Source organism: Pagrus major, chromosome 22, assembly GCF_040436345.1.
Source record: "Pagrus major chromosome 22, Pma_NU_1.0".
NCBI lineage: Eukaryota > Metazoa > Chordata > Actinopteri > Spariformes > Sparidae > Pagrus > Pagrus major.
Window position 1 is genome coordinate 9,656,716 of NC_133236.1, and position 14,252 is coordinate 9,670,967.

A 14,252-nucleotide genomic window follows, 5' to 3' on the forward strand; every position below is an offset into this window, starting at 1 on the left:
CATTTCCAGGATTTGCTGTCAAATGCCTTTTGACTAGAGGGGGGTGCAGTAGGTTCACTAACAACATGTAGAAGTTATGAACGTTCATAAGGCTGTTTGTTTAAATCATAAATGGTCATAATCTAAACTTGCTGTGCTCAGTTGTGCTCAGTGATTATTGTACATGTTATAGACATGCACCTCTTGTTATTGTTTCATATGCCATTATTTTAACATCCATGTCCCTGTTTAGTTTAACTGAAACATCCTGTTGCTATTGAAGTGTTCAGAGCAAAGAGCAAGGAGGTGGGATTTGACATTTGGACTAATAAATTATGTTGACAGTTGTTTAAATGTCTCATGAGTGACAGTGAAGTGTCTACATCTAAATGTCACCTGCTCAAGCCAGTAAAACCTTTTACTAAGCCAGACCTGTCAGTGTGATATTTGTCCCAGTTCATGTCAGAGTGTTGACTGCTTGACAGGAAGAAGTCAAAACTCAAAAAGAAGTCAAAAAGATGACCAAAATAAAATATGTGTCATTATGAGGAAGTGTCACACATTATCCACAGGAAGTGTCACACTGCAGGTTGAGAAGCACTAGTTGAGAGACGACTAAAATCGAGAAGTAGCAAAGAAAAGAAAGAAGAAAAACAATGGTTGAATTCAGATGGATTAAAATGTTTTTACAGCTGATTCTCCTGCTTCAGTTTACAGGTAAGGATACATAAGAATAACTTTAGTAATATTAATAATACTGATGCTCCATGCTGTCTGTTTTAACATGGTAGGTTCAGTGGTTTCTTGAAAGCCTTCAAAGTTTTAGGAACATTTGCAACGATCATCACAAACACTATCAATGTTAGGCATAACCTTATTTACTTATTTGTTGATGTTAATTTCTTCTACAGGAGTAACAAGACAAGAGATTGTCTCTGTCATTGTCCGAGAAGGAGGTGATATCACTTTACCGTGTGAAGCTGTGACAAATGATCACCATAACTGTGCCAATACTACCTGGCTCTTCAGTCCTACTCCTAAATCACCAGCAGTAGAGCTGGTTGAACGTGGGCAGATTTGTGAAAATGCCAAAGCTAAATCAGACAGACTGAGTGTTACAGAGAGCTGTTCTCTGGTTGTAAAGAAGGTCACAGTCGAGGACGTTGGTCGTTACATCTGTAGTGGGGACAGACTTGATCTGTCTGTTATGAAAGGTATTTACATCATAATCTTTTCAGCTCAAACTGTCTTGCTAGAACAATATACTGAAACATTGCTATCATTGTGAGTATAGTGATAATTTTACTGTCAGTATCTTTAACTCACAATATGCCCTTCATCACTTCTTCACCAGTGACCGAACATAAGGATGATGATAAGGTGACATTAAACTGCTCTGTGGTGACTCGAGGACGGTGTCTATACACAGTGAAGTGGCTGTTCAGGACTAATGATGTGGATATGGACAACAATGACTTAAAGACAACACAGTCTAACTGCTCGTCCAATGTGACCTTTAAGACATCTCATTTTATTTATACATCAAAGAATTTATTGAAGTGTACTGTGACAGATGGTAACAAGAGAAATGTGCAGCAGTTTACCTTCAACTCTGAGCACTCAGGTAAGAATATGATGAGCTGTTTAAATCACCTCATACTGAGACACTGATTCCCTGAGTGAAAATTACAAACTGAATATGTTTATGTTCAACAGGATCTGGAAACGAGACACCTACAAAGCGAGAACGTGATATCTCTCAAAAATCTCTTTGTATGTCTGTCTCTGTCTGTCTGTCTGTCTGTCTGTCTGTCTCTCTCAACTTTCTATCTAAAGTATGAATTCTAGACCAAGAATGTGTATTCATGATGTTTAATGGTTGCATTTTTTACAAACAGAAATTGTTTGGTTGAGACAAAGCAAATGTATGTGTAGCACATTCAAATATTCTCTTTCAGCTACAGCACGTTGAACAGAACAGAAAACTGTATCCAAACATCTTCTCATTTTACTGACAGATCTGTGGTGGTTGTATATCATTGCGGCTGTGGGCTTAGCTGCACTCTTGATAACTGTTGTGGCACTCATTAGATGGAAGAGAAATAAAGGTGAGAGCAGCCACCAATTAAACTTTTACCAACAAAATGTTTTGTTAAATGTGAATTTTCGGTGGGGACACTTAATACAGAACTCTCTTTTATGTCTTTTCAGGGAACACAACACAGAGGGAAGAAAACATGGTGAGTTACAGTAAATAATTTCTAATGAAACTGCAGTTTGAGTGCTGGATGTTGAAAAGCTGACTCTAAACTGCATTGCTGGCTTTACTTTGTTTGAAGCAACAGCTGAAAGACTATGAATGGTTGTAAAAGTGAGCTTGAAGAATGCAAAATATACTACAGACTGGGAGCTAATATGCACTGCTGCGTTTTAAAGGTCCAATTCGTACGAAAGTTGAATTTTGAGTCTGTAATAGTGGGAAAGAGTCAATTAATATGAATGGGAGTGAAAAGGTGAACAAATCTCATAATGTATCAAAGATGTGGAACATTATAAGGTTTACGAGGCACTTACTGGTGTTTGTGTGTTATGTCAAAGTACAAATATACGAGAAACAGTGACCACTGAGCCGAAATTCCTTCTGTAACAGAGGGAAAAAAAGGAGGGATGTTGATGCACTGCACCAGAACAGAATAAAATGAAGTTACGCAGAGAGTCTTAAAAACATTAGAGTCAACGTAATAAATGAGAAGGCATTTTATACTGGTAATGTCATTAATTTCAAAGATATCCTGAAAGAGAATGAAAGCGATGTAAGCTCCCAGGCAGGGGACTAAAGTGTAGATGAAAATAGAATATAAGATAATGCAACAGAAAAAAGGTGAAAGTAGATCTAGATCCACATGTTACTGAGCACCACTAACTTGACTTCTCTGTGTAGACTGATCCTGAAGATGTTTCCTACACCTCCGTCAGCTTCACCAAGAAGACCAACAGTAAAGCCCGGGTAAGCTGTTATGACAGTTTTATAACAATGTTTCCGTGGTGTTTTCATTTCATCGTCTTGCCTCGCTGTGATGAACTACGCCTTACCATATCCTTCTGTGCAATTTATATATTGTTCTGTGCTCCTTTTGTGTCCTATAGGTTCGAGTTGCTGATGAAGCGGTGACCTACAGCACTGTGAAAACTCCCTCCTCTTCTGCTGGAGCCTCTATTGATCCAAAAAGCCTGTATGCTACCATCAACTAAAATAAATATTACTTTACTGTTACAATACTGTAATGTTACATTTAATATCATTATGTTATTTTACAATAATTCGTCATTACTTAAAGCTTTCCATGTAAAGGATCTTGAAAGTTAAAAAGGTCAAAGGAAAGGAAGGAAAGGAAACGCCTCGTCAGTAGTCTCACCTTTAATTCCGTGACCTTGTTGCCTAGCAGCTAGTTTGGAATGTAAGAATTGATTTTGCGCAGCTGCTCAGTTGCTGTTAGCGTGCCTGCTCAGGCATGTGTGAGCTGACCAATCAAAGGAGACTAGGTATTTGGGAGAGGGGACCTTAAAGAGACAGGAGCTAAAACAGAGCGTTTCAGACAGAGTATGAGGAAAAGATATGTGCTTTTTTGGAGCACTAAAGCACGTAAACCTATTCTAAAGTAACACAAAATAAAATTAGGAACCTGAACATGTGCACAATATGGCTTTTTTTTTTTTTTTATAATATTACATCCTTCATAACAATACTCAGTACTGACATCCTTCAATTAGACTTTGACAAATTGCAAGATGCACTTTTTAATATGAAAATGGAGCTGAATGCAACAAAAGACTAAATAAACGTTCTGTAGCGCCAGAGATATTGTGGACAATGGTTTCCCAATTACCACTCTGAATGGACAAACTGTTGAGTGGGTCTCAGAGTATAAATATAAAGAGCTAATTTTCTGTGCTCAAAGGCTTATGGTGAACTTATTTATAGACTTGCCCCTGCCTCCACTTGAACCCCTAGATTCAGTTTATAACTTTGCCCTAGGAATCGTTACTGGAGACAGTTATTCTACTCATCATTGCATCTTCCAAAATCCTTGAGTCAGCTTTTCAACAAACCTTAAAAATGTCCACAGTTTTCATATATTCTTGGTATTATTCAAAGTTTTTACAGCCAGCAATGTGCATTTGGCTTCAGCTTTTCAACAGCCAGCTTTCACGACCACAAGTTCTTTAGAGCTTGCCTTGTATTGTTGCAGTTTTCTCTTTCAGCATAACCATTTGTTCACATTTCACACCTGTATTGTTGTAAAAAGCTTTTTGTCCAGTAGGGGGAGTTGTAAGTTAAGGTACTACCACAAAGTAAACCTAATAGTCAAACAGTCATTAATATGATACATTTTGCTCAATGAAATTGGTCATTTTTATGTTGTGATGTCTGTATTATTGGGTTGTAGTTCAGGGATGATGAGTGATTGTATTTGTAACTTTTTAAAGCATGTTTCAGCTGTAGTTTATAGTTTATAGCTTATATTTAATGAGATAAATATTACCTTTATCTGTGATATCATGGAGTCATCATTACTGACAACCACATTTGGAACTTTTATTAAAACTGGTTCTGTCTAATAGATTTTGTTGTAATAATAAATGTATTATATTCAACTCTGTTTGATTGACTTAATTTAAATTAAATTCTTTTGTATTCTTTTCTCTTTTGTTCTGATAATGAACCTTTCAGGCACCTGAAAATGTACAAAATGTGCAAAATCAACAGTTGCAACAAGGGGCAGAAAATCCCATTTGTTGCAGATATATCACTTGTTGACGCCTTCTTCTGTCAAAACCCACCAATCAGAGAGGGTCATCATTTCCAAATATGGTAGCGCGTACTCTCCAGCCCGCCCCTCTTTGTTGGCTCGACCAATCCGAAGCCGGCGATGGTTGGTGGCTACCGGGGGTACGTGCAACGGAGAGATACAGGAGAACAGAAGGTAGCTAGTAGGACCGTTTTATCCCTAATGATTTCATCATGTAAGGGATTGAAGGAGCGTTTTTTATCAACATGAAGCCGGATTTTCAGGGAAGATAGTGGATACCGAGGCGCCGTGCAGGCTGCTAACGGGGAGGAATGCGCAGAAGAGGTCATTTTATCGGACTGGGGTGGTGGGAGGCAACGGCCCCCGCAGTGTAGTGAGAGGGCTAGTGTCAGCTAGCTAGCAAAACAGAAGGACTTCCGGATGGCATTTTCAAAATAAAAAAAAGCCACGGAGAGAACAGGATTCGTTTGGTTGAAGTTTCCGATACATTGAATTTACTGACACACTTGAGACCCTCACAGACAAAGAAGTGGTGGATTCATGAGTATGTTCCAACGGTTCGTAGCACTTATTCTTTATAAACGCAAGATCGACAAACGTACTGCTTTTATTTTAGTGGAATCTTCCGCATCCCCAGCCCAGCGGTCGTTAGCTCTCTTGCTACCTTGACACATACAAGCCGGGGTGAAGTTACAAAGCCTCGAACCAAAACAAGACTTTGCAGCCTGTGGTGGACAACGACGCCTTGTTATGAATGGGACCTACCTCGTCTCACCGTGTGTTTTTCGAGTCAAATGCCTTTTAACCTTAGCATCCGTTGTTCATCTGAAATCGGAGCCCCGGTGGAAAATACGGTACGGTTGTGTTAATAACTGTTAGGATATTTCAGTGGTTGCTCTCACGAAAAATCCTTCATATCGATATGAACTTGTGTCTGTGTGGTTCTGACTACTGAGTTTTGGAGACCTTTTTAAAGTTATGTTTTTAATTTCGTTTATGCTGTCAGTGTCGTATAGTAGCATGTCTTTTATACATATGGGCTAGCTACATTTTAAAGGGGCACTATGCAGTTTTTGAGAAGAAATTCAAGCTCAGAATTTTATGAGGTAATAATACAATTTCAGAAGAAATGTTTTGTTCTATAACTGAATAAACAAGCTGTTCTCAGAGGAAAATAAGGTCCCCAGAATACTGTTGGCAGGGTCCGCCACATATAAACAAAGTAAAACAGTATGAAATTGTGTTGTCCTTTAAGGGTTAGTTTGTTTATTCAGTTTATTCAGTCACGAAAATGAAGAGTTTGTTTATTTGGTTTGTTTAGACATACAAAAAAATCACTTTCTCTTCTGATTAAAATTCCTTCACACAAAACTACATAATGTACCTTTAAGTCTTTTGGCATCACTAAACGTACTTAAATAGTTTATTTCGTTATAATCTCTTTAAACATTATCCGGTAACCTGGTTATTTGGCTACTTGTGTGATTCTCATTGTTGATTAAATCATGTATTTAATAGGATTTTGCCTAACACTTAATCTTCTGTTTGTTCTGTGGGTCATTTGGGAAAAATGATTTCTCCACACAATGTTTCGATTTTGCTGACATATACATGCTTTTTGCATTTATTGGATTTCTATGAAAGAAATCAATCATGGTCGTCTGGTGCCACACTGAGAAGGCTTTTGCTTCCCTATAGGGATTTGTTGTCATGTTGTCAAGGCTTCATACTCTGCTGTAGCACCATCGTTCCTCTTCCAAAATAGGAAGGGCGCAGATCTTTTTTGGGTGCACCTCCTTGGCGGGTAGCACCTTATGTTTAAAAAGAATTGTAGCTTCATGGAAACATGTTTTAGCACTTTTGTATGCTTTTGAGAAACCCTAGAACCCTGCTTTTGAGAAAACTCAGAATGTGTTCTGCTATGGATGAAGATTTTGTTTTTTTCCCTGCCAGGTTTGCCCTTTAAGATCAACATGCACTGTCCGACACTGACAAACAAGGAGAAGCTCTTGTAGCTGGAGGAGGATTGCCTGCCCTAACTTTTCCTCCTCCTGGGATCAATGACGGGACCCAACTCCCCAAGCCGGGCCGGCACCTCCCCGGCCAAGCTGAGCAGGCATGGCCGGTCCAAGAGCACCAGCTCACACTGCCTCCTCCGCTACAGCACCCAGGAGGATTCCTCCGCCTCTCCCCCAAACAACAGCTCCAGGTCCCCCGGGGAGGAAGAGGAGAAGGATGGAGGGGTTCTTTTCTACGTTAATAGGACTGGTTTTCCCATCGAGAGTGCTACCTGGGAGAGGATGTGGTCCCATGTGGCTGCTGTGCATCCTGAGGGACAGGAGATGGTGGACAGGATACGAAATGCTGCGTATCTGCCCAAGGTAAGGCAACTATGATTGGTTCATTATCTCTAAATGTTTTGAAGTTTTAGACAAAATAACACTTAATGAGAAATTATTTGAACTGAATTAATTGAATCAACCAAATTCCTACCAAAAACAATCCTAAAATGATATTCAACACCATTTTAGGAGCAGTTAGACATATATTCTTGGTATTATTCAAAGTTTTTACAGCCAGCAATGTGCATTTGGCTTCAGCTTTTCAACAGCCAGCTTTCACAACCGCAAGTTCTTTAGAGCTTACCTTGTATTGTTGCAGTTTTCTCTTTCAGCATAGTTAGCAGTTAGACATTTGGTCAAATTTAAGTCATGAAAAGTCAACAAAACTGGACATGGGAGGTGTTGTCATGACCGCAGCAGTATGATTGAGGTTGATGGCAACACATTCAGTCTTAATGGACTCTTTATGAAGGATTTCCCTCTGGGGGTTCTCTATGGCTTCTCCACTATGAAGGAATCTAAAGTTATCTGCATTTTTTTGCGTTGTAGCAGCCCTGTTGTCCTCTGGTGTGACAAGACAGAATGGATGAGTTTGACAGCTGCTCAGCTTTCTTGCTGTACGCTGACTAAAGAGAAGGCACTGGCTATATAATGGGACCAGCTTTCAGTGTGTGTGAGATGTGTATTCAGTATATACATGCAGCTGCGTGCACATGGACTCTAATATTCCACCGATAATCAGAATAGACACTCAATCAGAATAAATATGCCTCATGTAAACACCTCAATCAGAAGTGACTGGTCCGATCTGGCCTGATCTGAATGAATTTTCAATCAAATGGAGAGGGGTGGTGTAATCCTTTTGATATTCCAAATAATAGGAAAATATTCACCATGTAAAAAGTGTTTCTCTCTGGTTGGAATAATATACTTTATGCGCATGCTCGCCCCACTTCTTCTGTGATATTTCTAGTAGATTAGACGCTTCACAGTGTGTGGAACCACTTTAACCATGATAAAAAAGTTATATTGTGATTAATTGCTTGGGGCATGTAAACACACATCTTTATAAGATCACTTTTGAGTTTTAAGTTGGAATGATTTTAATCCGACAGAAGAGGGTGAGAGGTTTGCTACTCTGTTCTTCTCAATTGCTAATTCTTTTCTCATAAAACATGCTTGATGTTTGCAGCACAGTGTTGATTTTTTTCATCTATAGCTTTCCATTATCACTTAAAGCTGCAGTGATTAATTGATTAGTTGTTAACCCAACAACGGATTGTCAGCTGTTTTGACAATTGATCAGTCGGCCTAAGTAATTCTTTAAGAATAAACAGTTACAATTCTTCAATGCCATCTTTATTTTTTTATTCCTATAAACTGAATGTCTTTTGGTTGGAGATAAAACAAGACATTTGATGACACCATCTTGGGCTTTGGGAAACACTGATAGACATTTTTAGCATTTATAGACTAAACAACAAATCGATTTATAGAGAAGATAATCATAGATTGATCAACAATAAAACTCATTGTTAGTTGCAGCCCTATTATCAGTTAGTCTGTGGCTTATTTGTAGTCTATAAAATGGCAGATATTAGTTTTTTTCTATCCTCGCCCCACATATTCATTTTGAAAAGACAGAAAAAAATAGAGGAAAGCAGCAAAATCTTATCGTTGCAAAAAACGAGTCAATCAAAGAGTTAATCATCTGACTAATCATTGCACTTCTAGACTAATTTTTTCAGCAATAGAAATATTCTATCATTATTATATTTTTACCTGCAGAAAAAAAAAAAACATTTTACAATATTGCTACAACCTCAAAATGTTCTCTTTGTCTCCTGGTGTGCGTGCTGTTCCAACATCTGTGTACGGCTTTAAAATGTCTCCTAGTCTGTGTCAGGCATAATAGCTGTCTGTGGAGAAGTGTGTGGGTGTGTGTGTTCACAGTTTCATGGCCTAGGTGTTAATGTCAACCTGTCTTTACGCTCTGTTTCACGAATACACTCACTCTCAGGTGCACACTCATACTCACACAAGCAAATGCATCACATTACCATGACAACAAGTGTGCTAAATTGGGGCACCACACCTGTCAGCTGATGTTCATTCTGCTTTTTGGATTTTTCTCAGTGTGTGTGAGTCACTGTGACTCCTGACTCACACACATGCCAAATGCACATCACATTATACACATTACATCATAACAATTTGGCTGTAAAAAAAATACTCTACGTATGCTTCCAGAGAAAAAAATCAGGAACTGAAATGACACAGACAAACAGGTCAGAGAGTGACTGAAAATTAATGTTTTACATTAAAAACACTGTTACAGTATAAGCGAACAAAACCCCAATTGCATTAACTCCCCATCCTGTGAAGTGTCCTTGAGTAAGACGAGTAAGCCATCAAAACCCAAAACAGCTCCAGGGGTGTGCTGTTGTTGTTCAGCTGATCCTGATGTCTGACTGCCTTGTAGAAAATTTCAGTGCAACAAACAAAGAATGATCTGTATAGAAGAAGAATCTTCTGCATATCATTTACAACGTCTTTAGTTTTACATAACAAACGAAAGAATTTTAACCAACTAATATCTGAGGATTATTACGTCACCACAGTAAACATTCAAAACAACATAATCACAATATTATCATGATTAATAATCACTGAATTGTTTAAGTATATTAAGCACCAAACATTTGCCTGTTCCAGCTTCTTAAATGTGAATAGCTGCAGCTTTTCTCTCTTTTATATCATTGTAAATGGATTTTAGGTAAGGTAATTAGGTAATTAACAGATTAAATGAGAAAGAAAATAATCTGAATTTTTATCCGTATTAGAATTAATATTAAGCCTCAAAGGGTCAAGTCAAGCAAACAACATAAATTCAGCATAACAAACTAGCTTTCACTTACATGCAAGTCTGTAAAATTTAATAAAAACTGTAGTAATACCAACATCAGTACCCAAAGCAATTGTATTCCTTATTGACTTAGTAAGCTTTGTTTGTGTTGAGCGACTGGTTCTTCTGGGTGGCAGAAATGGCGTCCCCACTCACATGATACACATCTTTGTGTGCAGCCACTGAGGCCTCTCAGCCCAGATTTTTCTCATAGTTTTCCCGTCAGTGATTTGGATGAATGCTTGTTGTGTTTCAGGCTGTGGAGGAAGGAATCTGCTTGTTGTTTAGCTCAACTAATTGGCCATGTGGTCATTAGTGACCTGGTTGGCTGACAGTGCCAAATCCCTTACTGTTGCTCTGGACAGAAGGACGGCAGGAGGACACACACACACACACACACACACACACACACACACACACACACACACACACACACAGACACTCTTTCAGATCTAATATATCGGTTGCTCATGAATATCATTTTAAAGTTTGAGCCAACTGTAACTGTGAAGCTTCTTGGAAGCCTTTCAAGTAGGAAAATACAATATGTCACCGTAGGAGTGTAGTAACAACCAGTTGATAAACTGCAACCTCCACTTAGGAAGAATCAGAAGGCAAAAGACCACTAATAACTATAATAACTCAGGCTGCAACTAACAATTATTTCCATTATTGATTAATCTGCTGATTCTTTTAATCTGCTGGTGATTTTCATTAGTAATGGTTCAGTCTACAAAAAATTGTGAAAAATGCTCATCAACAGAGCCCAAAGTGAGCCCAAATATGTTCCTGTGTCCAACCAACAGTCCAAACACCCAAACTTTTTATTTACTTTGATAGATTAGAAAGAGAAGCAGCAAATCCTCACATTTAAGAAGCAGCAAATATTTTACATTTTTGCTTAAAAAATGACTGAAATGATTAATAATCCAAATAGTTGGCTACTAATTTTCATTCGATTGACTAATCAATCAATTGGCTAATCATTGCAGCTCTACTAAGAACAACAACATGTAATCATATTTTTAGAAAACCATTGTTATGAGCTTTCTTTTTCTTTCTTTTTTGATGATTTACTGACATGTCAAACTAAAAAGGGCATCTTAGCTCTATTTTAAAGTTTAAAAAGATCGGTAAAACAACCTTATATTATGTGAATTTATTTTTCAGGTTATCTCTTCTTGAGTGAACAAAAATAAGGTGCCTTGAGTGCCAGAGTGCAGTGTGTAACAATTGGTAATTGCTTGCTAGTAGTTGATGTACTTTAATACCTTTAATACCTTTAATACCTATTTTAATGGACCATCATATGTGCAAAAATGGTATTTAATGAATTTGTTTTGCTTTGAATTGCTTTGCTAGGACACTGCTGTGTACAATGTGGGCACTGTATGCGTATACCTGAAGCATCAGTTGGTTGACGTTGCAGAATTGTGTATTGTTGATATGTAACATGACTCTGGAGTGTGTGTGTGTGAGTGTGTAAGGTGTGAAAGCAGATGGTTACCAACGATACAGTCGCTGATACACTGACCCAGAAAAGCAACTCTGCTAATGGGACAAACAGTCTGATTTAAGAAAGAATGCCAAAATGTTCAATTAACCTTTATTTATTATTGAGACATTGGGATTGAGACATTTATTACAGCTGCCATGTGTAATAATTAATAAATATTAAAATATATGAGAGCCATTAATAGAGTTTCGACAAAAAAACGAGACTAATGCTGGAAAGAACTCTGTATTTTACATTGTCAGCCAGGTCAGTTTTGGGGTGGGGAAAGTGATGGTTTGCTGATGCATACTCAGAAAGTAAACACTGTAGTATCCTGTTGGTCTCTTTCAAATGGAATTTGGGGTAACTTCAGGTAGACTGAACACAGCGTGTGTCAGTGATATTGTCAGTGACCAGAGTCCATGCTGCCAGTCTCCATGCCCTCATTAACAGAATTGAAGTCTTGGCACAGCAACCAAATCCCTCTAATACAATCTGGGTAGTGGATAATCTCTGGATACCAACTGGACTAGCAAAGGAAACAAAACAGAAACCAAACTCGTCCAAGCAAAGATCTCTGTCAAAGCACAGCTAGAAAAACAAATCACTCAATTCAAGGTATTTATTAGTATCTAAAATATATATTGTTAAAGGTAGAAATGAGTCACAAACCAACACTAGAGTCCCTTTAAACATCATTATTCACTTGTCAATCCTTTCTGAGGCTTTCACTCTTCAGTTGTTTGAAATAAAACATTAATCGGAGAGCAGGAACTAAAACTATCTGTACAGTAGATGTTGTCACCAAAGAATTAGGATAACAGTCGTTTTCCACTTCTATAATCCGTTGTAGTTCCATTTTTCTGAAGTCAAATGTTTCTGTTCATGCTGTGACAATAGGATTTTATTGTGGATGGCATTAACAGATTACATGTGAACTGGACATTTTTAAGCATTTGCAGCAGGGGAACCGGCTCAACAACCTACAGCAAGAAAACTATTACTCTTCTGTCTGCAGAGGCTTGTGTGAATTTGCCCAATACAAGATACTAATGGCATGTTTTGGATTGAACTTGGATATGTATGGATCCCTGCCAACGTGGATTAGTTTAGACAGATGTGCTCTGAGGCAAAGAATTACAGACTCCAGCAGTAATCTTCAAGAAGGTGTTGTGTACTGTGATTACTGTAGTCCTGCAATACAAGCCACAGCTGTCAGCACCGAAGCAGTAAAAGTTCTCACGAAAAGGCTGTCATCACATTTCATACAACCGCATTAAAAGGATGCTGGCAAGAAACGGAAGCCTCATGTCGAAACTTTGCTTAATCATTTGTGTCTCAGCTGTCTGTCCTGCCACACGCAAACACAGACACACCCACGCGCACACAGATGAAGGCATTCCTCGGGATGTCCTGCGCCAAAAACATCTTGACAACATGAAATACAATCTTTCGCTCTCTCTCCATCTTCAGCTCAGCTCAGTTGTTTGTTCCATTTGTAATGCACACTGAACAAATACTACAAGAGAATAGCTAATAGATATCACCATTAACCTTCCCCAGTTGATAACTTGCATGTAGACAACTATTTTTTGTACTATATTTATATATTACAAATATATTATTTAAGTTTCCTCAAATGCATGTTTAAATATGCAAAAGACACATTTACTTACCAAAATGCACTAATTTGCATACATTTCCAGAACAGAAATCTAACCATTGGATAGAGGCAGGTTCATATTAGACATAGGACATATTAGAGTCAAATGTTATCACATAGAGAATATTGGGTAGTTCTTTTTATCACTCCATAAATCAGAAAATATTGTCAGCCAGGAAAAAAATATTTTTTTAGGAATAAAGTTATATAAATCAGGCTGTGAATGATATATGAACTAAGCCTTCTGTAAAAACCTTTAGAATATAGATAGGAATAAAGCTGGAATGGTTGGTGTATGTAAGCGCTGCTGAAGTGGAGATTTGTGACTCGCCTGATGTGTATTGTAAAATCCAAAAGGTTTTCAGTTATTTTATGCTTTATATTTGTGAATGAGGCTATCTAATTACATATTCATCAATTTGCTTTCATGTCCAGAACAGAAGTCTGAACTAAAATTCACACCTACGTTTGTGTTTCCACTAGTCTGAAAGAAGACATGCTATGGAAGCAAAATGGTTTCACCAAGGTATTAGTGGGCGCTGCTATCTGTAGTATTTCTTCTCCTCAAATGTCAGCACACCTGATACTTAGATAACCTAATGATGTTTAAATGAAAAGAAAAAAAAAAGTCTTGTCAGAACTAAAAACTGCTTGAATTGATAGAAAATAACCTTTTATTAAGATCTTTATTAAGGGCTGTGGAAATTAAATCCACTTTTGTTTGTTTTTACTGTAGATATCTTAAAATAGACTAGTACCATGCAGCAGGAGCAATGTTTAAGTTACTTTTACTGCTTTTAAGTCATCTTTTAAATGCACAGTATATCATTTCTGCTGCTTGGGGTTTCTCATTCAAAACAACAAAAGCAAAATGCACAATTTGATCACGCAAAGTAGCGTGGGGTCATGGAAATGATTTTCTTCATTGTTTAAAAAAAACACCATTGCCAATGAAAAAACTATCTGATGTGAATCGAGCAGAAATGATCACAGATGAGTGACAAGTTTTAAAGTTTTTTTCACATTATGTTAATTCACGTTTGCTGACTTCCTTCCT

The 14,252-nt window shown here is 37.8% G+C and overlaps 2 protein-coding genes across 2 annotated transcripts in view; both read left to right on the top strand.

Moving 5' to 3' along the window:
* Positions 1-520: 520 nt before the first annotated feature.
* On the top strand, positions 521-3,231 carry LOC141017694 (uncharacterized). Its single transcript, XM_073492427.1, has 8 exons — positions 521-696; positions 891-1,193; positions 1,334-1,603; positions 1,696-1,752; positions 1,998-2,087; positions 2,191-2,219; positions 2,921-2,986; positions 3,127-3,231. Exons 1-8 carry the CDS (start codon positions 636-638, stop codon positions 3,229-3,231), a joined length of 981 nt encoding a protein of 326 aa, XP_073348528.1. The 5' UTR covers positions 521-635.
* A 1,889-nt stretch (positions 3,232-5,120) lies between these two features.
* The window catches only part of vash2 (vasohibin 2), a 32,024-nt gene continuing 22,892 nt past the window's right edge, over positions 5,121-14,252 (top strand). The window contains exons 1-2 of the mRNA XM_073493131.1: positions 5,121-5,644; positions 6,744-7,171. Of these exons, the coding sequence (XP_073349232.1) occupies positions 6,851-7,171 (321 nt within the window). The 5' untranslated portion in view covers positions 5,121-5,644; positions 6,744-6,850. The remainder of the gene's footprint in view (positions 5,645-6,743; positions 7,172-14,252) is intronic.

Bases quoted from the DNA above. Each gene is read 5' to 3' on its own strand.
- LOC141017694 (XM_073492427.1), top strand. From the start codon at position 636: ATGGTTGAATTCAGATGGATTAAAATGTTTTTACAGCTGATTCTCCTG. The intron at 697-890 runs GTAAGGATACAT...TTTCTTCTACAG, and splicing joins TCTCCTGCTTCAGTTTACAG to GAGTAACAAGACAAGAGATT. The intron at 2,088-2,190 runs GTGAGAGCAGCC...ATGTCTTTTCAG, and splicing joins TAGATGGAAGAGAAATAAAG to GGAACACAACACAGAGGGAA.